The sequence below is a fragment of the Grampus griseus genome, assembly GCF_964374135.1.
Source record: "Grampus griseus genome assembly, chromosome: 18".
NCBI classification, from domain to species: domain Eukaryota; kingdom Metazoa; phylum Chordata; class Mammalia; order Artiodactyla; family Delphinidae; genus Grampus; species Grampus griseus.
The window spans coordinates 55776565-55800180 of NC_139012.1; the positions used below are offsets into that span (position 1 = coordinate 55776565).

General features: G+C 45.1%; 1 protein-coding gene across 3 annotated transcripts in view; it reads left to right on the top strand.

The window, feature by feature from the left end:
• Positions 1-15706: 15706 nt before the first annotated feature.
• DGKH (diacylglycerol kinase eta) overlaps positions 15707-23616 on the top strand; it is a gene marked incomplete at its 5' end in the record, with an annotated part of 172228 nt that continues 164318 nt past the window's right edge. For 2 of the 3 annotated variants that reach the window (XM_082675917.1, XM_082675919.1), the window contains 2 exons: positions 15707-15766; positions 22478-22681. In XM_082675917.1, the coding sequence (XP_082532043.1) occupies positions 15707-15766; positions 22478-22681 (264 nt within the window). Of the gene's footprint in view, positions 15767-22456; positions 22682-23616 lie in introns of all 3 variants that reach the window. The other variant, XM_082675918.1, reaches the window with a different exon arrangement.

Here is a 23616-nt window from a genome sequence, read left to right on the forward strand (position 1 = left end):
TTTTTCCATTCATCTGTTGATGGACACTTAGGTTGCTTCCATGTCCTGGCTATCATAAATAGAGCTGCAATGAACATTGTGGTACATGACTCTTTTTGAATTATGGTTTTCTCAGGGTATATGCCCAGTAGTGGGATTGCTGGGCAAAAGTAGAAATCTTAAAACAAAAACTTCTTCAAAGGAGCTTCAACTTTTCTGTATATTGTCAGATGGATATTTGACAAATATAACTCCTTGGTACATGATTTATTAGGTAAATTGACATTTGGTTATATTGATTGATTGAGTGTATGTGGTATATCATATATAATTTTATAGTTTGGTTTGTGCATGAATATATACTGGTTATCTAATCTACAGGTATATAGATTTGGTTATATTGATTGATTGTATAAATGTAGATATTTAGAATTTTTTTCAATTAACAAAACGTTCCTAGTAGTTTACTTCCAAACCTTTTTGTGTGCATGTATATGTGGACACACACAGGGTTTTTGTTGTTTGTTTTAAATATGGCATCGTACTGTACATATTGTCCCATAAATTGCTTTTAAATATATTAGGGACATCTTTGCATGTTAATGTCTACAGATGGATGTAAGCATTGGGGTTTTAGGATTTGCATTGATTTTGTAGATCAGTTTGGGGAAAATTAACATTATATGTAATATAAGTAGTATTATATATTAAATATCTGTATATATAAATATTATATTTATATAATATTTAAATCTTTTCATGCAGGAATAGGATGTATCTGCATCTTCTTAAATGCCTTTTAGCTAAGTTTTATAAGTTTCTTCATATAAACCTTACACATTTCTATTTACCCTAGATATGTTATATCTTTTGTTTCTTTAATGAATAGGATTTTTTAAAATTTGTTTTTTATTGAAGTATAGTTGAATTACAGTGTTGTGTTAATTACTGCTGTACAGCAAAGTGACTCAGTTATATCTATAGTTTCTTCTTCATATTCTTTTCCACTGTGGTTTATCACAGGATATTGAATATAGTTCCCTGTGCTCTACAGTAGGACCTTGTTGTCTATCCATTCTATATATACCAGTTTGCACCTGCCAATCCCGAACTCCCAATCCAACCCTATTTCACCCCCCTCCCTCTTGGCAACCATCAGTCTATTCTCTTTGTCCCTGATTCTGTTTCAGTTTCATAGATAGGTTTATTTGTGTAATATTTTAGATTCCACATATAAGTGATATCATATGGTGTTTGTCTTTCTCTTTCTGACTTACTTCACTTAGTATGATAATCTCTAGTTGCAACCATGTTGCTGCAAATGGGATTATTTCATTCTTTTTCATGGCAGAGTAGTATTCCATTGTATATATGTACCATGTCTTCTTTATCCATTCATCTCTCGATGGACAATTTGGTAGTTTCCATGTCTTGGCTATTGTGAATAGTGCTGCTATGAACATAGGGGATGAATAGGATTTTTTAAAGGACAACTGATTATTGCTATTGATTATTTTTAAAAATTTATTTATTTACTTATTTATTTTTGGCTGCGTTGGGTCTTCGTTGCCGTGCGTGGGCTTTCTCCAGTTGTGGCAAGCGGGGGCTACTCTTCATTGCGGTGCGCGGACTTCTCGTTGCTTCTCTTGTTGTGGGGCACAGGCTCTAGGCAGGCGGGCTTCAGTAGTTGTGGCACACAGGCTCAGTAGTTGTGGCTTGCAGGCTCTAGAGCGCAGGCTCAGTAGTTGTGGCGCACGGGCTTAGTTTCTCCGCAGCATGTGGGATCTTCCCGGACCAGGGCTCGAACCCGTGTCCCCTGCATTGGCAGACAGATTCTTAACCACTGCGCCACCAGGGAAGTCCCTATCAAGTGGTTTTTGAGGGCATTTATTTTGAGATGATTTTTCAAATATTCCTCTCAAGAAATTTGATTTTGAAAATCCAATACCAGACTCAGTCATTATGTTTGGATCTTCATATTACTGGTGTGCAATTGCCAGTTGTAAAAAAATGTCATATTTGTTGAAGAAGACCTTTAAAATCACTTTGATTAATTATAAGGTTAGACATGGTTGTGTGTTAATAACACCCGATTGGTAAACTGTGCCTATTATGGGAATTAATTCTACTGAATTGATGTATAGAAGTCAACTGGTTCTTACAGGAGTCAAACTGAGAATTTAAACACACAGTCATATGGAATTAAGACTGATTGTTTTTATGTTTCTTCCAACAAATGGTAAAGCTATTATATATTCATGCAGAAACTAAAAACAGCTTTATGATCTTTACAGAGCATCTGCCTAAGTAAATTATAAATACCCCAGTTAAACTTTGAAATTATATTGGAAAATACCATCGTTATGTACCATGGCTGACAAAGAGGAAAAAGTATTAAAAGTGTTTAAATACTTCTAAACTCGATACGAATAAAACACAAGCTCCTACCTCTAACACCTCGGGAGAAGGGAGCAAAAGGAACGTGTACGGGGAACGGTTAGAAGGATTAAGCAAGGTGGTCTCCAAACACCTGTCCACAGGCTAAAGCCAGTTCCTCCCCGGTGTCTTCTGGCCCACAGCAGCCTTCTGATATGGATCTCTGACTGTTCAGGGCTATTAAAGGCCTGAGCTGGGCAGCCCCAGGCAGAGAGTTCTTCTTGCAGCCTGACCAGCCAGACACCTGGCCTCATTCTCTGAGGATAAGACGGAAACAGCAGCTAAACTTGTGGGAACTGTTGTTCCTTAGCCTTTCTTAGTTCACCCAGAATATTGCTGGATTGTGTGAGAATGTGGCATCCGTTGCTCGACATTCTCGGTGAACTGTTAAAAACCACACTACTACAGCAAGTTGGACATTTGAGCTTTCCTTCTTTACTGCAGTGTCCAATAAAGATGCCAAAGTCAATAAACTTATATAAAAAACACTTACATAAAATGTGTATTTTAAATTATGGTGTGATTTTTCTACATTTGAAAACATTTTGCATCTTCTTAAAATAAGGTTGTCTCTTCCTAAATATTTTATATATTTAAAAGACCTTTCTATTATGAAATGATAGTAATAGTTCTTTCTGCACAATTATTTACTTACAGTAATGATCAGTACTAAAATGAAGACACAGAAGATGCTATGTGAGCTTATGAAAAGGGGTCGGGCTTCCCTGGTGGCGCAGTGGTTGAGAGTCCGCCTGCTGATGCCGGGGACACGGGTTCGTGCCCTGGTCCGGGAAGATCCCACGTGCCGCGGAGCGGCTGGGCCCATGAGTCATGGCCGCTGAGCCTGCGCATCCGGAGCCTGTGCTCCGCAACGCGAGAGGCCACAACAGTGAGAGGCCAGCGTACCGCAAAAAATAAATTTAAAAAAAAAGGAGTATTTGAAAAGGGGTCTAGGAATCAGGGAAGGTGTTCTCAAGGAAATGGCATAGCCACTGGCTTCATTTAGGCAGAATCTGCTATATCAGTCTGTTTACCAACCTAAATGATGGTTATTAGAATTAAGTGGGATGACATCAGGGAAATACAAGGTACCTATGCAAAGGGAAAGGGAAATTTGGTCTAGTATGTTTCCTAGCTTTGAAATATTTTCTTTCCTTCTCTTTCTCGGTGTTTTCTCTCCTTAACTCCATGGTTCTGTCTTCTCCTCATTATCTCTCTGCCTCTTTTTTTCTTTTTCCCTTGTTCTATGTAAGACAACGATCTAGAGAAAAAGACATTAATGGAAAACAAATTTCCAAACCATCAAGGCTAATGAATTTAGAATACCGTAACGATAAACTACTGTAGAAATTGAACAAATTATATGGCTACTTGGTAATGACGAATTGTCTTCACGGTGCAGATTTTTTTCTACAGAAGGCAGGCTGGGTATTATTCAGAGGACAGTAGCAAGGAAAAGATAGAGGAGGTGAGCTGACTTTGTTGTTTGCCTTTATTGAAACTGTCTGGAGGATAGAGGAACCTAAGATGTTCTCTGATGCCATGTTTATTAGCTCTCCCTGGGCTGATGTGGGATCGTATCTCCCTTCACTGCCTCCTCTAACTTATGTGTATTTCTGAATGAAAATTGCCACTCCCCACACCCGCACATACACATAGACAACAAAAGTCTTAAGCACAGGCCAAGATCAAACTCTCCTGGGGGGTGTGTCTTATTGGCAGAACCTCAGTCACAGATCTGAAGCCTAGAGACCAGAGAGGCTGAGAAGTGGAGCTTTGTGGACTTGACTCTGGGAAGGAGGGTTTCCAATATAGAGGATTATTACACTGTGTAGAGGGTATTCAGAAGGTTTTGAGCAGCCTTGAATGACAGCTGTCCATGACAACTTCCACATTGATCTCTCCATTAAACATTTCTCTGGTTTATGAAATTCCAGAGTCTGGGAAATACAGTGAATGAATGATAATCTAAAAAAGGGAGCATGGGTGAAGCTAAATTTTTAAAGGTCTTGAATACACAGCAAAGAACTTGATTTTGAAAGTTCAAAGAACTTTGAACTTTGAATCAAGTTCAAAGAACTCGAACTTGATTCAGTCGATGATAGTGTGTCATTGAAGGAGCAGAGGAATATCACTGGAATTCATATTTATACATAGAACCCTTCCCCTTTGAGGATGGGTGGGAAGTAATGTTGTGTACTTCCACAGACAGAATTAAAATTCTGTGCGTTAGCCAGATTTTTCCTTTCTCTATCTAGCTTTACCCACTTTGCTTGCACGTGACCTACTACTGGTTGTCTGCAATAGTGGTGAAATTCCACCTGGTCACTGTGGGTCACCCTCAGATAAACAGTGTTTTGATGTGTGAGAATTGTGGCTTTTAAATTGTGAATTGCACGTGCCTCTGGGTTGGTTGCCCCAGGTCATGCTCCTTAACTTCTTACTGTTTTCCTATCTTTGCTAGCATCTTCGAGCCACTCCAGGATCAAGGAAGTGGAGTATTCAACTCTGGGAAGGCCTCTGGCTCATCAGCAGTCTCTCCGAACTTGCTACCTCAAGCTCACAGGTTAGTTCTAGTCACAGATCTCTGTTCTCTGTAATTATGTGGGGAGATGTCAGAGAAATGAGCAACAAAGCCTGGCTTGGCGATCTTTGTGGTTTGACAGCAGGACCAAAGGAAGTCCCTGTGCATCTTAGATAAGCCTAGATTGTGGCTAAGGATTTCAGGGTCCCAGAGTGGTGAAATCCATCAGTAACAAATACAAAGGAATGGGCAGACTTGTCGCATAGCAAAAGTAATTTCTTCCTGGACAGAGGCAAGACTAAGTGAGACCATCAAAAATCTAAACATTGGCCTTACTGAAAAAAAGTATTTGATGGGCTGGGCTAAGGGGAGTCCGATTGGTACAGAAACAGTGGGACGTCTTTTGTGGGCTGGCAGAGGGTGTTACAAATGTATAGAGGGCTGTCGCCCAGGAAACAGTCTTAGCTTCAGACTAGACTTAGCTGAAGGAGAAAAGGATCCAGAGCGGTGGTGGCTTGAGATGTTAGTGGTCAGGTTGGCGTGGTGAAAGGGGGAAAGAATGTGGACCTGGGTCTGACTGCTTTGCAAGATTGAACTGTTCTGTGTTCAAGACTGGTGACTGGATTCGATGTGATTTATAGAGGCAGAGGGAAGATCAGAGATGAAACTAGAATCCCTGCTGAAGAGTCTCATGTCCTGGGAAGGGTGAAAGGTGCCCTCTGAGCGCTGTGGCCAGAGAGACATAGCAAACTCATATGTGGATCTCAAGCAGCTGAGTCCCCTTCTCATGGGTCCGGGGTCCTAGGGGGATAACTCATGGGCAAGGGCACAGGTGGGCAGCAGCCTCTTGGAGGTATAGGCAGGGCTCTTCGTTGCTGTACTGATCTCCTCCCCTCTGACTCACCCAAATCAGGGGAATGCTGTCCCTCGTTCTCCTTCCCCTCTCTGCACTGGGGGTGGGGTGTGGTGGGAGTGGACACATAGACTCACACACACTCACATACACGGGGTGGTTGGAGCATCCCACTATGACGGCACTAGCCACAAAGGTCTAAGATCAGAATGACATTCTCTCTTAACATAGTGTTCAGCTTTTCCTAATTTCTCTTACGGTCCTCTTTTTCTCAGGGCTCTTAGGAGGACTGATAGGCTGCAGGGCCCCTCCCCGACCTGGGAAGGCCTCCGTGGGCGACGTAAGCCAAGCAGTATCATTCAGTATTGAAGAGCATAGACTTTGGAGCTAGGCTGCTTGGGTGAAATCCCAGCTCCTTCTTCCTACCTCTCACCTCTACCTTCTCCTCATCTGTAAAGTGCAGAAATCATGGTACCTGGCTCCAGGGGTGCTTTGGGGTTGAAATGAAGACGTATGTGTAAAATTTTTATAACAGTCTCTGACTCCTAGCAGGTGTTATACAAATGTCAGCTTTTAGACGTTGAGACAAAGTGTACGTCCAACAATAATTTATTGAGTATCTACTATGTGTCGGGCACGTAAGTACTGAGAATAAAGCAGTGAACGAGACCAGATCTGTCCTTACATGATGCTTAAACATCCTAGAAGGGAGGCAGTTAGTAAACAAATGAAAGAGTAAAAAGACAAGATAGTATTAGGCCGTGATAAGTGCTGTGGAGAATATAAAAAAGGGTGAAGTAACTGAGAGAGTCTGAGACACTACTCTGGTTAGAGTGGCAGGGACAACCTCTTAGGGGAGATAACACTGCATGAAACTAGGGAAGGAGCATCACAGACAAAAGGAACAGCTTGTGCAGAGTCTCCAAGGCAGGAAGATAGATGCTTGACATGTTTGGGGGACACAAAGGACAATGTGGCTGGAGTATAGCGAATAGAGGGAGAGTGGCATGGTATGAGGTCAGAGAAGTGGGCAGGGGACAGATTTAAAACACCTTGAAAATTTCAGCACGTTAGCAAGAATTTTGGATACCTTCCACGTGGTATTTGAGGCCATTAGTAAATACTAATCAGATAACTGAAATGATTTTATGCTTTAAAAGAAGTCATTCTTTCTGCCATGTTGAACATGGACTGAGTAAGGGGGGCAATAGTGGAGACCAATAAGGACACTGGTGTAATAGTCCAGTGAGAAATCACGGCGGCTTGCACTAGGGTCAACGTGGAGAGAGCTAGAAATGGAGAGATGCATTCTGGGGGTAAAGTTGTCAGCATGTGTGATGGGGGATATGGGGGTTGAGGGTAAAAGAGGATTTATTGTAGGTCTTTCACTTGAGCTACTGTGTGGATATTGGTGCCTTTTACTGGTGCGGGGAAATGGAGAGAGAAACAGGTTACAGGCGAAGTCTGTTTTGGATATGTTAAGTGTAATATGCCTATTAGATATCTAAATGGAAATGTCAAGAGTGTAGGTGGATATATAAGAATGGAGTTTGAGGAAGAGTCAGGGTTGGAGATAGAAACGTAGATGCCATCAGCGTGTAATTGGAAGGTAAAAGCCGTGAGGCTGAATGAGAGTCCCTGGGAAGAAGGTGTACATAGAGAAGAGAAATGGCCCTGGAATTGAGCCCTGGGACACATCAGCATTCAGAGGATGAGCAGAGGAGGAGGAACCAGCAAAGGAGATGGAGAAGAAGTGGCAGGTGAGGAGGGAAGAAAACTAAACGAGTGTCATTTTCTGGTTCTTTGTAAACATGGACGTCAAGAGAAGGACATAAGTCCAAAAGCAGGGAGTGGTCAACTGTGTAAAAGTCAAGTATTGTTGAAAGGCTAAGTTAGGTGAGGACTGAAAAGGGTCCATTGGGTTTGGCAACGTGGAGGATGCCGGAGAGCTTGACAAGACTGGCTTCTGTGGTGGGGAAGGGCAGAGCTGGATCGTGCAGGAGTTAAGGAGAGGTTGGGGACTGGGGAAGTGGAGGGGGTGACTATATATATATATATATATTTTTTTTTTGGACTGCTCTTTCCTCACCATTAGAGTAGTAAGAAAAGAAGGCAAGGAAAAGCCAGTTTGTTTTTTCGAGGAAGAAAGGGCAAAAGAAGCCTGCTTTGGTTCTCAACTGTAGGCCTGCCTCAGCCTACCCTGGCTCAGCAAGGGACTGCATCACGGTTTGGGACAAAGCCTCCTAGTAATTCGGAGGCACGCTGTCTGCTTCAGCATTTTCTTTATCTCTGAAGAACCCTTGAGGAGAGCTGGCCTCGGTGGGCCCTCGGTTTCTGTCACAATCTATCTGCTTCTCTCTCAATTCGCTGAGAACGCTAACCTACGATTATCTTTACTACTGAGAAGAAACGGTTAGAATATTAATTTCATAAATCACCACTTCATTTTGAGGCGTATAGTTGTTCACAGCTAATGACCCTTTACCTTCAATCCCAGCTTTTGGAAAGCCTTTAATCTTGTTAATGATATGTTTCAACAAATTAAGCAACATGACTAATTCTGTGGCCTAGTCGCTGACTGTTTCCAACAGGAAATTTCTCTTTAGGAAAGTTCACTCTGTAGGTACACTCATCTGATGTCTAGTCATAGATAGGGTGTGTTTTTAGACTGTGAGGCAAGAATATCTTATTCTAATAATATGCCAGGTGAACCTGCAATTGTTTATACGCTTTGATTTCCTTATTCAAAGCAGTGCTTTAAAAGCTACATTATAAGAACTTGTGTTTGAAATAAGTTTCCAACCGTGTCCCCCACCCCCTCCCCAAAGGGTAAAGCCTGCTCCAGCCTGTATTCTTACTCCACCCTGGAGGAAACTGTTAATTTCCAGATCTTTCAAGATGCCAGACTGGTTAGTCAGAGGATTTCCAAGCTTGTTCAAAATACCTCCCTCCCCGCTTCAATCTTCACTCCTATGATTCCATTACTTCTTTAGCCTTCTTAAAAAAACTATTAGAAAAGAGATCTTTTAAAATGGTACCTGTGCTCTCTAGTTTTGAAGACATAATATCAGGTATTAAAGATGGAAGATAATAAGTTGTTATAATCAAACCTAACTTGCCTTCTCGGAGTTCAAAGGATTCATTAATCAATCAGATGATGTGCTCACTGCTCGCTCTTATCATTATGTTAAAGATGTGAACTCAGGGACTTCCCGTGCTTCCCTGGTAGCGCAGTGGTTGAGAGTCCGCCTGCCGATGCAGGGGACGTGGGCTCGTGCCCCGGTCCGGGAGGATCCCACATGCCGCGGAGCGGCTGGGCCCGTGAGCCATGGCCGCTGAGCCTGCGCGTCCGAAGCCTGTGCTCTGCAGCAGGAGAGGCCACAACAGTGAGAGGTCTGCGTACCACAAAAAAAGATGTGAACTCAGAAAGCCTTCGCTGCTGTATTAAGCCCTGCGTGATCCATTATCTGTTCTTTTCTTCAGCCGCAACTCTACTTCTCCACCTCATACTGTGGTTAACACCCATATGACAATTCTTTTCAGAACATGAAAGAACCAGCAGAGCTCTCCTTTGCCTCTGAGCTCTTATAAAGAATCCGTTCTTTCCCTCGGCCTTCTTTCCTTCCACGCCACCCCTCCATATCTGACTTGATCCAGCTAATGAATGAGAGTTAGGTCTCACTTTAGATGTCACTTCCTCCAGGAAGCCTCCCTCAACTATCCGAGATTGACTTAGGCATCCCTTCCGTGTGCTCTGGTAACTTATCATGTATCATGGCACTTATCACTCTCTGTGTTAAGGGTCCAGCCATCTCCCTGATACGCCGCCTCAGGTATAGTAAGTGCTCAGTACATATTTATTGAATGAATAAACTGAATACCTATGATTTGGTAAGTAATAAATTTAAAAAATATTTTCCTTTAACACATTCCAAAATATTACAATAATAAATAATACGTTAAATAAATAGCTTCAGTGTAACCATTTGTAAAGTTCTAAAAGTTCCACACCTCACGACCAGAGACACTTAGCTAATGGGAACTGTTTAACATCATTTCTGGAAAGCCAACGTTAATGATTTGCACAAAGTCAGTGTTCAATGAATTCTTATCAGTAAAGAAATTAAAATGTAAGGTTTTGAGACACTTTCCGGCTGACACAAAAAGCAGAGGTATCATTAAGTGATTTTCAGGTTCAAGTTAGCGGCCCTATGATATTTTCTCTGGGTGCTGCAGTGCCCACCCCCATCCTCCATGAAGATGAAATGCAAATAGCCCCACTCTTCCAGCCCCCCCAGTTTCTACCCTTCCCCCACCTCTTCAGCCTCCACCCTTGTGACCCCCGGCCTGCTGCCAGCCTCACTGGGTGTCCACAGGGGCAGGGCTGCGTAAGTGGGAGAGGCAGGACTGGGCAGATAGAATGACACCCGCTTTGTTCTGGGCTCAGTGACAGCTGCTACCCACCAGCTGGGTCAGGCAAAGCTTCTGAGGTCCTGTCCCGTCCTCTGCTTGGAGTCCCTCAGGTCCTTCCCCGGGCTAAAAAGGCTAGGGTAGGGATGAGAGGAAGGGGCACCTGAGGAAGACTGGCCAGGCCCCTGGGTGGGTGGGTGGGCAGGCAGTGGTGCAGGAAGGAACGTGTCTAGTAAAGGGGTGTCTTGGGCTGGAGGCCGGGGAAAGGGAGGGACAGACTGGACCCGGTCTGGATCAGACCTTTGTACTGAGGGCAGCTGCTGTATCCTGGGGCAACGGGAAAGAAAACACACTTGACGGCTAGATTCCAGTCTAGGTCATAACAACAGTTAACATTTATGGTGCGTTTCTCTTCCTTGATGCTTCTATTATCAGCTCTGAAGAAATAGAGTTCTATAAGCCTTGTTCCTCAACCTGGGCATCAGACCTTCTCCCGGGAATAAGTCCCTCTCTCTTTGGCATTTGGTCACTTTTCTTTCCACTAGCTCCTTCCCACTTGCCTAGAAACATGATTGCTTCCCTAGACTACAAACCAACACCAAACTCCGCCCCCCAACAAAGTTCTTGAAGAGTATGTAGTCCACTCTCCTTACTGCTCCTGCCTTTGTACCACTATTCCTGCTTCTTCTACATCTTTGATGGGACTCCTACACGCTAAGAACTCGACATGCTGGCTCTGTTTCTTACAAGTTCTGTGACCTCAGGCAAATTGCTTAATCCCTGAAACGTAGTCCCCTCATCTGCAAAATGAGGATGCCAAGAATTACCCCATGTGGTTGTTCTGAGGATTAAAAACAAAGGGTCATTTACTTAAAAGGGAGCTTAAAAAATCTGTTACGTGTAAACTTTGGCAAAATCTATGGTTTTCTAATTCCAGGAGCTGCTAATTGCAGAGTATATGACTTCCCTCATTGAGGGAATGAGGGGCAATGTTCCCCATCTAATTTATGTGACATAAAAGTCATATTCCCTCCACTTCTTTTCCTTTTCAGCTGGAGCTTTTTTATGTTTGTAAGGAGCACCTATTTTATGCCAGACATTTTTACTACAGTATTTCATTTAGTCCTCAAACAATACTGGGAAATTGGTTTTGTTAGGCTCGTTTTACAATGAGGAAACAACTTGCCCAAGGTCTCAAGGTTAATAAGTAGAAAAGCAGGAATTTGGGCACAGTTCACTTTAATAGCAAATCCCATGCACCGTCCACTCAATGTTAGTATACCTCAAACGGCAAAGGGCCAAATCTCATTCTATTTGCCTTTATTTCTTCCTTGCGTAGTTTTCCAAAAGAAAACACTCCTAACCTGCTCTGAGAAAACCACTGCATAAACATCAGGGAGAATTAAAAAATACAAGATAGCAATAGATAGTTTATAAGAGAGGAACTTGAGTTAAAGTGTTTTAGTTATTTTTGTTTGTTTGTTTAAAATTATCTTTAAAGAAAGGGGATGAACATATTGACTAATCTTAGGTGCTACATCTGTACGTTAGTTTTAAGGGTAACCACTAAAGAACTGAAATAGAATAGGTATAAATTCCAAATCAGTAGAAGTGTTCAGAAAAAGGGAGTATATTAAGAAAATTCAACGACTAGAACAGGAGATGAGAAAGGAGAAAAAAGAAGCAAAGAGGAAGAAAGTTAAATAAATACGAAATGGGAGGGTGGTAATAAATTCAAAGATAATGATCATAATGTGACAAAGTGTGCTAGCTTTCACCAAAAATCCATTCCCTTTCTTTCATGGTTATAGAGTTGTGGTTGAGACATGGCTACCCCGCTAGTGGCCTCATTTTCCTGATCCTTTGCTGCTAGGTGTGACCATGTAACTAAGTTCTGGCTGATGGGATATGAGCAGATGAGAAGTGTGTCACCTCTGGGCCTAGGCCTTTGGGTTTCGGTTCCATGCTTTTTTCTTCCTCAAGCTGGAATTCCCTAATCTGCTTCTACCATGTAGATAAAGGCAACACCCTGGAGGATGGAATAGCAATATGGGGCAAAGGAGCCACCCAGCTCCCTGGACCGCTTATCCCAAGAGTGTTTTATGAGAGAGATATAAATATTATGTTTGAGGGATGGCAGGGAGGAAGGAGCCTTTTACCCTAATTAATATACATAATAAATGAAAACTGGTTAACATAGACTACTAAAAGGCAGACCCTCAGATGGAGTAAATAATACCAAAATTCAACTGCTATTTACAAAAACACTTAAAAATAATGACTCAGAATGGTTTAAAATGAAGAGATGGAAAGATGTATACTAGGCAACCACTAAGAAAAAGAAAGATAATTGTATCAGACAAAATAGAATTTAAGGTGGAAAAACAATGGACCGATAAACACCTAATGAACTTCACTAGGCAACCTGGGTTATAGTCCTGACTTTGAAATTTATACAGTGGAACCCTGGGCAAATTGCTTTATTCTTTTCTAGTTTCAGTTTCTAGCTCTATAAAAGATGATAATAACACGATTTGCAGAGTTGGGAGTTAATGCATGGGGAACATTTTCTACAGCCATAAAAATATAGTAAGTCAAATTCGATCATATAATTCACTCATTCGACATTTACTGAGCACTTCCCATGCATCAGAAACTGTACTGAGGGCTTCCCTGGTGGCGCAGTGGTTGAGAGTCCGCCTGCCGATGCAGGGGACACGGGTTCGTGCGCCAACCCCGGTCCGGGAAGATCCCACATGCCGCGGAGCGGCTGGGCCCGTGAGCCATGGCCGATGAGCCTGCGCGTCTGGAGCCTGTGCTCCGCAACAGGAGAGGCCACGACAGTGAGAGTCCCGCGTACTGCAAAAAAAAAACAAAACAAAACAAACAAACAAAACAAAAAAAAAACTGTACTGAGAACTAGGAAGATGGCGTCAGTCACATTACCTGTCATCAGAGAGATTATATGTAAAAGAAAATGAGTTTAATAAAGTATTCTACAGCATTATGGAGGGAGGGGTGTGCATTTTGTCTAGAGAGAGTGGCCAGCAGAGTCAAAAAAGATTTCATAAAAAAAGGTGACTCTTAGGTTGATTCTGGAAAGATGATCGGTGTTTGGACAGGCTGAGTAAGAGGAGGGGTATTCCATGAGAAGGTACTGTATAAAAATAAGTGGCCTGACAGGGAACTGCATTCGAGGAACTCAGAGTGTTTGATGAGACTGGAGAAATAGATGCTGGCTAAGGTATTGGGACTTCATACTACAAGATGAAGCCATTTGAAGTGCTTATCCAGGGAATGACTTGCTTGATTTTGCATTTTAGAAAGCTTATTTTAGCCATGAGGTGAGAGATGGCAGAGGTGGAGGTGTAACCAGCTGAGGCGCTGTGAAACTAATGAGGAAAGGAATGCAGTGTTTCAGGGGCTTGAAAGAAAGGACCTGAAACCAGGCAAGAGCAGTGAAATGGAGAGAAGGTGATGGGCAGGAATGTCTGGTCCACGGAGGTGCAATGGGGGAGAGAAGGGGAGCCTGGGACAATTTTCAGATTTCTCCTTTGGTTGACTAGGCGGATTGTGGAGACATTTACTAGAACGAGACTAGAGAGAACAGGCAACTGGCAGGAAAGTTAACTCCTGTTTTAGTCAAGCTGAGTTTAAGGTCAGTGGGACGTCTGGGTAGAAATTTCTGATAAGAAATTGGCTTTACAGACTGGAGATCTGGGATAGGGATGGACACTTTACGAGTTACTAGCACATGGTTGGTAGTTGAAGTCATGGGTGGGTCTGGATAGACCAGGCAGCATTAGAAACAGACCAAGGGCAGACTATTTAAGCACTCCAACATGTCAGAGATGGCAAAGGGGCTGAGCAAGATGGTTAGAGAACTGGAAACTGAAGTGTCACAGTGGCCAATGGAAGAGATAGTTTCAAGGATAAAAGTTCTGGTCCCCAGTGACAAATGCTGCAGATATTTTAAATAAGAAGGGAATTGGAGGTGGAGGGGGGAACAACCCAACGGCTTAGGGAATTTTGAAAACCATAGGTGACCTTTGTCAGGGTCGACTCGGAAGAAGAGTGAGCACAGAAGTGGGTTTGCAGGGAAGAATGAGTGGTAGATGAAGAAATGGATGTGAGAATATTGAGAAAAGGCGTTTATCTCCCGAAGAGCTTGGCTGTGAGGAGGTGGGGACTGGAGACAGACTGGATCAATTAAGTGTTTTGAAAATTTCATTTTGTTTTAAAAATGTGTGAATATATTTGACATGATTAGGGGCCTTGGGAAGATGCTGACAGAAGGAGCCTGAAGGTCCAGGAGACGGAATAACCTGTGAAAAGCCATTCTTGGATTGGAAATAGATGGAAATCGTCTTCGATGCCAAAAAGATGATTGGAAACGCTGTGTGAAACGTTGTTTTCAAAGGGCGGGACGAGGTGACTTGCCATTTATTGAGCAGTCACTGCCAGTCCCTTCCCCTCTAACTTGAAGGTAGTGCTCGAATAGGAAGACAGATCGACTCCTTAGCAGGGTTTTTTCCCCATGAAACCGTTAATCATTAAAAGTGAATAAAAGAAGTACTCCCTCAAGCTTAACCCCTCTGGCAGATGCTAACCCATCTGCAGTGCTTTTAACGTCACAAAGAATAAACCATCCCTAAAGCAACTGGTTCAACAGCGGCTGTGGAATGCAGTTATCTCCCTCGCTCTGTCGAAGTCGGTTACTGTCCAGCGTGATTTCGTTCAAGCCTCAGCGCCCAGAGGAGGGGAGGTGCCTGCCGCGCGGGCCGCCGGCGTCTGGAGGGAGGCGGGCACTGGCTGCTGACACCGGGAGAGGGAGACTCGGGGAGAGGGGCGCTGGAGGCGTCTCCCGGGACTCGCAGCCACCGCCGTTCCCGTCGCCAGCGCATCGGCCGGCCCAGCCCGGGCTTTCCCCGCCGCTCCCCGAGCGCCCGGCTGCGGCTCGGCGTCGGTCCCCGGGGGAGGCCTCTCCTGTCCCCACTGCCGCCCGGTGCCCCTGACCACCCGGCGGCCGCTTTCGGTTCCGCGCCTTATAAGGCCTGACAGGGGGGTCACGTGCGTCCCGGGCCGCCCGCCGGGAGGAGGGAGCGGCGGGGAGGAGGGGCGGGAAGCGGAGAGGAAAAGGGGAGGGAGCCGGGGGCGGAGGAAGGAGCGAGGGGCGGATTCTGCGGCCGTGGGAGGCGGTGGTGGTGGCTGCGGCGGTGGCGGCGGCGGCGGCGGGGAGCGGACCGCTCGGAGCTGGACCGAGGAGGAGGAGGAAGAGGTGGAGGTGGAGGAAGGGACCGGCGCGGGGGCGGGAGAGCGCAGCGCGGCGGAAGCCGGAGACGGCGGGAGGGCCGGTGGCTGGCCCCGGGCGGGAGCCGGGGCGGCGGCGGCAGCGGCCGTGAGGACCGCGGCGAGGGAAGCGCATCCAGCGGCCCCGGCGGCGGCGGCGGCGGCGGGGGCCCGGGTCTGCGCGCTCGGGCGGCCGGCGGGCGCGGGCCGGCGCGATGGAGCCGCAGCACGTGCGCCCCGCGCCCGGCGCCCGCAGCCCGGCCTGGGAGGAACCGGTGGGTACAGCGCCCGCGCCCACCCCCTCCCACTTCTCCTCTGTTCCCCACCCCCGCCTCCGCCCGGGCCGGGTTCCGTTCAGGAAATGGCCCGGGATGAGGTCCCCAGCTGCTTCCCAGCCGGGACAGCGCTTCCTCCGCCGCCCGGGCTCCTCCTCGCGCGCCTCCCGGAGCGCCTTTGTCCGGCCAGCCGAGACTCTCCTCGAGGGGCCGCCGGCGATCCTCTGACCACGGCCCTCGGAGGACTGTTTCCGTGCTTCATCGACTTCTCAACTTTTTACTTGATTTTAGAGCGAGGAGGGTGGGTAGGGAGGGGGAAAGGAGAAACCCACTCTGTGGGTCCGCGTTCATGGCTCGGAGGAAACCGGTTTTCCCTCCCGAGACCGCGCCCTGGGCCGTCACCTGGGCGCGCAGGTTCCTAGAGATACGCGCTGGCTAGGCGGATCGCGGCTTGAAGCCCAGAACCACGCCTCCGCCTCGTGTTCGCCGCTAAAGCCCCGGGCTTTTCTAGGGGTCAAGGGGTTTGCCAGGGATGAAGCGGGAAGCTGACCTCGATTTCGACGAGGATTTTCCCTGCCCATACAACGCAGAGGTCGGGTAATTTTAGGGTAACGTGAGTAACGTGTGCGTGTGCGTGTGCATTGTGTGTGCGAGGATAAGGATCAGGAGCCCGGGGGGCTTCGGATTTGGTCCCTCAAACTCCAACTTCTTTCTTCCAACTCAGTCAGAATCACCTCGCATCTCTCCAGTGATTCTACCCCGAAACCCCCGTCTCGCTCAGAGCTCTGTAATCCTGTGTGGGCTGCCTTTTCCCTGGCATCGAATTTTGGCTCTCTACGTCCTGCCTCGATGTTTGCTACTCCGCCTTGGTTGAAATTCTTGAACCTATTTGAAAAGCCTCGTCCGAAATTTCTGGCCTCATCAGTATTTTGTTCAACATGTTCGGATGCTCTTTTCCCAGGGACTCTGCGTTATCTGCTCAGGCTGGCCCCCTGCCTGTTGAGAGCTTCTAGGTCAGGTGCTAGGCTTGGTTATCCTTTTTTTTTTTTTTTCTAATATGTACACTCCCAGCTCCTTCAACTCTGATCCATCTGTATCTGCAGCTGTCTTTGCTTTTGTAAATCTGAACATGTTGTTAGGTTGCCAATCTACTCGTATTTCTTCTATTGTGGTTATGCCTGGGGATTAAATTATTCTTGAAACTAAAAACAATTCAGTTTTGGAGTTTAAATCAAAGATCACTGAGAACTAAATTCAGTGACCTGGTTTTGTAACTTTTTTACTTTTAAACTCTCCTGTGTGAAGTCTTTTTTGAACTTGCATACTTTAAGCGAACACCAATCACAATGAAAAATACTTTAGGATGCTGATGCCTCAACTACTTTGTGCCTAGAAAAACAGAGGAAGACTTTCATTTTTGCTTTACTTATAGTGACGAAAATGAAAATGTTCATTTATTAGCCTTTGAAGCTAGAGCCCGAACAGAAATACGTGAATGAATTGTGACACTTTGTCCAGCTGCAGAATTCTCCTAAAAAAATTAGGTTTATTTTCTTTAAACACTGAAAGCCTTTTTATTTACTCAACAGGTATTTTGTACAGCACCTACTATGTTCCAGGACTGTTGGAGCTGACAGCACAGGCACAAATCCTTAAATCCTCACAGAGTGTTCATTCTGAGTAGACAGAATGTCTTGTTTCATACATATTAATAGTTTACATTCAGAGAGTCCAAAAAAAAAATCTTCAGAGATCTCATGTGTGGTATAAAATGATACTTTTGACAAAGTGATTTTATTTGAAACCCTGTGGCCAGCTATGTCTGACACAAAGTCTAAGAACTAATAAAGGGGATTCTCACTTAATTTCTTAGAAAAGTTATCCAAATTACTGAAAAGTGGCGTATACAAGAAAAAAGAAGGGGTAAATTAGGGGAAATAGAGTATTTAAATGTTAATTATTTCAGACGTGTGGAGCTAAGTGGGGAAATACCAACTTAATCTAAGTATGTTGAAGGACAGTTTTCCTTTCAAAACAAATTTCATCAAAATCAGGGATTCTTGAACTTTTCTTGGATCAGTGATCCCTTTAAGAATCTAATCAAAACTATGAACTCTCTTTCTCCCCAAAATGTACGCATGCAACATACATATAAAAATTTAATAACATTTCAAGGGAATCACAGAATTCCCAAAACCAAATCTGTGGACCCTCAAAGACCTTGGGTTAAGAACATCTGCTTTGATCTGGACTCTATTTTGCTGTCATTTAAAATCTGTTTTTTAAATTCAAATATAGGCAATTTTAATACTTTAAAAGTATACTCATTTACATTTATGAAAAGGAGTATTCAATATTGAACAGGCAGTATTCACAGCACACAGATCCTGTTGCATTATCCCTTACTGTATATGCCAGCATACATGTAAGGATTTACTTTCCTTATCCTTTTTTGCCGGACCCCAAAATGATGTGATTCTACATAGAACTATTCTGACAGAAGAGTAAACATAGTTATCAGGAATCGATGCTGAGTAATAATAAAGAGAACGGCAAGTCTAACTTGAAATGCACCCATGTCTGGAGCTGAGAAGCAGCTGCTGGCCATCGTGACTTTTCTGTACATGGAGATGAAATGAAGTTATTTAGTTAAGTGAGGGCATTTAAATAAACTGTTAGCCTTATCATTACTCCACCTAGGGCACTGGGCCTACAAGAAGATAAATGTTAGCATTCAGGTGTCTGTGTATTTTCTTTAATGCTAGGTCTGGAATGTAATGAAATCAGTGGAAACAGAGACATTACCTAAATTTCTAATTAATTAAAAAATACTTTGGAAATAGGTGGGTAGGAAGATATTTAGCCAAGCAGCCCTTACTTGTAGATAATATCCTGGGGGAAAATGGATAGTTAGAATTCTAGCCAGAACTTAGAAGAGTGTGGGAGCATTTACAAAGTAGTTCTTAAACAGTGCAGGGACACTAGAGTACCTTTGACTTGTTAAAATTTATTTTTATATCCAAATGATTTTTATGTAGTTGGCTCTGGTGAAACTATTCAGAACTACTGAAAAATTAGGAAGGGAAGAGTTTCAAAGGAAAAAGGGCCAAAACATAACTGAGAGTTTACAAGTATATTTATGTATTAAGTCTAGACGGCCAAAGGTTTTTTGCCTTAGGTACAGTGATGAGCATATGTACATGGAATTGATATCACAATTAATTTTGAAATCTTTTTCGTTGAGGTAACAACTAAGGAAATTTTAATGAAGTTTTGAATGTTAAATTCTAAATGTGGAATAGTGTATTACGGAAGTAGTTTTAAAGTTTGAATGAAAGCAGGTCTGTACCTGTTCAACCTGCAGTGTTCTTTGCATGGTTCCCATTGATTAGAAACTTGAGTCCTAGAACCTAACTCTTTTTAAAGTGCCTATGTACTTGGGTTCTTCAGAATATAAATGTAGACTTATTTATGTTTGATATAATATTTAATGTAAAACCATAGAACATGAGATTTAAAAGTTGCAAATGGATATTAAACCTCTTGTTATGAGTAGTGATCAATAAGAATGTAATTCAAAAAATCTCTATAGATATTAATGTTAATATTCATAAAGTTGGTATCAGAATGAGAATTGGCTCTAACTTATACATCTTCAATATAATAGTTTTTTTTTTTTTTTAAATGGGACAGAAAGCCCTATTAAGTAGAAACCTAAACCTAATTTAGTGGTAGCTTCTATTTCCATTTCTTTTTGAATGTAGTGTCTATGTGGCTTATGTCCAAGTTTGTAATAGTGTGTTTGTGATATGTTGTGTTCCAAACAAAGATTTCAAAGTAATAATAAATATGTAAGACACATCTAAGAAATTATTTGAAAATCTGAAAATGCCAAGTAAGGAAAAATTCAAGGAAATCTTGTAAATTAAAGAAATAATGTAATATGCCACATATTTGAAATTTGTTTTAGTTGCTATTTTGAGGTACATTAAAATGGTTGCAAATATTGAGCTCTTGACATTGCTATTATATTTTTAAGGGAAGCGAAGTGCATTGCAAGTATACAATATACAGCTTAAATATTGATTCTGGAAATTTTGCAGATAAAACCTGCAAAGTTGCTAGTGGGTCAGCTACTTTAAATCTGGGATTATTTGAAACAGTTCCTCAGAAGAGATGATTGAAGAAAAGAGGGATTTTTCACGAGCTGCCTTTTGTGGGAAATGATGCAACATTCCTTCACTTGCTTACACAGTATTTCACTCTGAGTATGTGCTAGGGAAATTGTAGAGCAGGGATCATTTATTTAGCATGAGCAGGCTAAGACTGGCTGTGCTTTCAAAGTCACAACCAAATTTTAGAACTTGTTACAGGAGTCTTTGAAGAGCAGGGATAACTGAGGTTAATTTTTTATGAAGTAACGAATACCTTTACTTTGAAGCATTAATTGCCGAGCTTTTGCACGGGAAGCTATTTTAATATTTTTAAGCGATCAGTGTTTGAATCAGAGTGAGAAGTGTATTCAGTCTTCTTTTTAAGATCACAGAATAGGCATGGACATTAAACAATGCCTTTTCCTTTAATCACTCTTTGCCTGGCTTCTGGAAAATGTTACTTATATAAAATTTTAAAGCCTAAAGTGTGAACAGAAACATATTATAATTGACTAACTTTTGTTGTATGATGTGGTAAGGTGAATAGAACATTAGAATAAGACACATGATTTTGACTTTGGTCCCGCTTGTGACTTTGGGCCTCAGGTTCTTTACATTAAAAGAGAGGTCTGAACTAGGTTTAGTCTTTCAAAAGGCCCTTTACTAGGCGCTCTTATTTACATTGTCAGACCATTGGACTTGTCAGTGACCAAACAGTTGGGTTGGGATAAAGGCCATTATTTTGATTTTTTTTTTCTCTGAAAGAATTCCCTTCTCAGCAGTACGTTCTTTGTAGATATAGAATTGCATTTTTACAGAGCCATAAGGGCTCTTAAAGTTTATTTTCCCACCTCCTTCCCTTCCTAAAGAAGACAGCTGAGGCTGGAGAAGTAGCCTTTATCAATTAGTATTACCTGGCAGCAATCTCCTGTCTTTGCACATTCAAACTAATCAGCACATTTTACATTTCAGTCAATTTAATCTACCGTGTGGATAGACAGTGGTATTAGGATTGCATATTGCTTCTTAAAATCTCTTAGAACTGTTAGTTCTGTCACAGCAAATTATTGAGAGTAAGACTGAAACTAAAAACAAACAACAACAACAAAAATCCCAAACTAAAACATCCCTCCCTTAGTCTGGAGGACCCTCAAAGGTCATGTCAGTTGAAAAAATTCGAATGAACCCTGAAGGGCACGAACACGCTAAAGAGACTGAATGCTTTCCTTAAGTGTGAAGAGACTGCATAATCTGGCAGGGACTTTTTGCCCTACTTAAAAACATAGCTAACACCAGTTTGGAATTCCCTGTGGACGACAAGAGGAATCTGTCATTTTAGTCTCTTCTCTCGGAAGCCCTCCCACACCTACAAGGGTTCTTTGGCACGGGGCGTGCACAACGCACCGCGAGGCTGCTATTCCCAAGTGTCCGCTCAGCCCGCTCGCGGGGGACGAGCTGTGAGCGGTGCCTGCCGCCTGTTGATCCCATTTCCTCCTGCTCTAGTCCGGGTTAGGGAGTGGCTCTCCCAGGACTTCCAATGTTTTCGTGCTCGGGCACTGGTGTTCACACAGCTCCAGTGCATTGTTTTCTTCCAGGCAGTCTCGGTTAGCGCTTCAGCTTAGATATTTATTTTGCATTCTGTCGTCTCGGGCTGCGGGTACTTGCTTGTCTCTCCACGCCCTGGCCAGTTTCCTGTTAGCCAAAGGGATCGCTCTTTCTGAACCAAAAGTTCTCAGAGCCGAGTGGAACCTCCCGGAAAATGCTCTTCTCTTCCGTGTGCGCCGGATGGGAGTGGGGGTGGGCCAGAAACTAAAGGCCACGGTCGGGAGAGCTGAAAGGACCCGAACCCCTAGGCGGAGGCGGGAGAGGTACGGGTCAGCCGAGAAGGGCTCCGGGGTCCGGAGACAAAGGGGGCAGCGCCCATCCACCTCGGGGCCGGAGGGGACTTTTACTCGTGGGAACTGTGCGGCGAGGCCCAAGTGTCTCTGGAGAGATTCTGGGTCCAGGAGGTGGCGGGAGCACCCAGGGGAGCCGGGAGGAAGCTAGGTTCCCTTTCTACTCCCGGGGCCGTTCTTGCCGCTGCTGCCCGGGAACCGAGGGAGGGAGCCTCGCTACTGCCGGGCCTGCGGGGATGGGCTGCGGAGGCTTCGCGTCTCCCCCGCCCTCCCGTCCGTCCTGGGGACCCCAGACCCTAGGGGAAGTGGGAGGTTGTCCCAATCCCTCTGTCGCTCCCATCCTCTCTACCCGCGCCGGTTGTATTCCGGGTCAGGAACCCTGTAACATCCCGAGGCTGGGTGCGCTGCCGTCCCATTGGGCCTGGGTCCGTGTCCCCTGCGCCCCACCGCGGTCGCCACTCAGGCGGGAGCGGAGCGCGGGATCCTGGAGGGCCCCGGCCGCGGGAGGCGTCTGGTCCCCGGCGACCCTTCCCCCGCGGGGCCGGCTGGGGGAGGGGAAGATGGCGGCGGCGCCTCGGCGCGGGGCTCCGGGCCCGGCTCGAGCAGAGCACACCTACTGACCACCGCCGCCGCCCCCGCAGGGCGGTGCTGTGTCCCCGCAGGAGTCGGAGAGGATGGCGGGGGCCGGCGGCCAGCACCACCCTTCGGGCGCCGCGGGAGGAGCGGCCGCCGCGGCCGGCGCTGCGGTAGCCCCCGCCACTGCCTCGGCCGGGCCCGGAGAGGATTCGTCCGACAGCGAAGCGGAGCAAGAGGGACCCCAGAAACTGATCCGCAAAGTGTCCACTTCGGGGCAGATCCGGACCAAGGTGAGGCGGGCCCAAGGGGAGCGTGGAAGGCGGGAGGCGGCTGGGCGGGGAAGAGGAGAGTGGGCGCCTGGGGCGCAGGGCGATCCCGGGAAAGTGTGGAGCCGAGGTGAGGGCGGGGCCTGGGCCCGGAGGCGGGGCCTGGGGGAGCCGGACGGCGCGCCGCAGAAAGGGATTCCCGGCCGGCGCGCTGGGGCCTCCAGGGTGGGTTCCGGGGGAGATGGGTGGGCAGGGGCGGAGGAGAAAGGAACCAGGGAGCGTGGGAAAAAGCGGAAGCGCTGTTTAGAGTTCCCACTCAGGGATCTAAAAAGGAGTGTTTCATTTTTGGTACTACCTGCCGTGCAGTGGTTCGGTAGAGTGCGTTGCGCAGGGAGCGAAGTGCAGGCTGACCAGCCAGAGCTGCAGTGAACTTCGCCACCTTCCCTTCCCGTGGGCAGCAGCCTGCCTCTCCCTGGCCCACTCTGAGAGGGTGGATGGGGAGGTGACACCTGCCAGTCCCTGTGCCCCTTTGCTGCCCTTTGGTAAATGATGCTCGCGGTTAACCGCACCCTAACGCGGCACAAACAACAGACCTCGAGTTAGGTTCCCGCTAAGTGCAGTGTTCTTATCTTATCGACACACCCATGGTTAATTTTAATAATGAAAAGTAACTGCTTTGTGTCACGTGGAGATAAGCATGCTGTGCTACTCTTTATGTAGCAGGTACTGTTGACCTGTGAGGGCTCAAAGTTGAGAGTTTTAATTTGATTTTATATGTATATATAGCAAATGCTTACGACTGACTGAAGGATTATTTATACACTCTAATTTTCATCATACTGTAGAAATCATCACGCTGAGAGTCAGTTATCACGGGGGGACTTTAACGAGGAATTTGAAAAGGGAACCAATAAAATCATTGGATATGTGTGCTCTTTAAGAATAAATTTGCAGAAGTT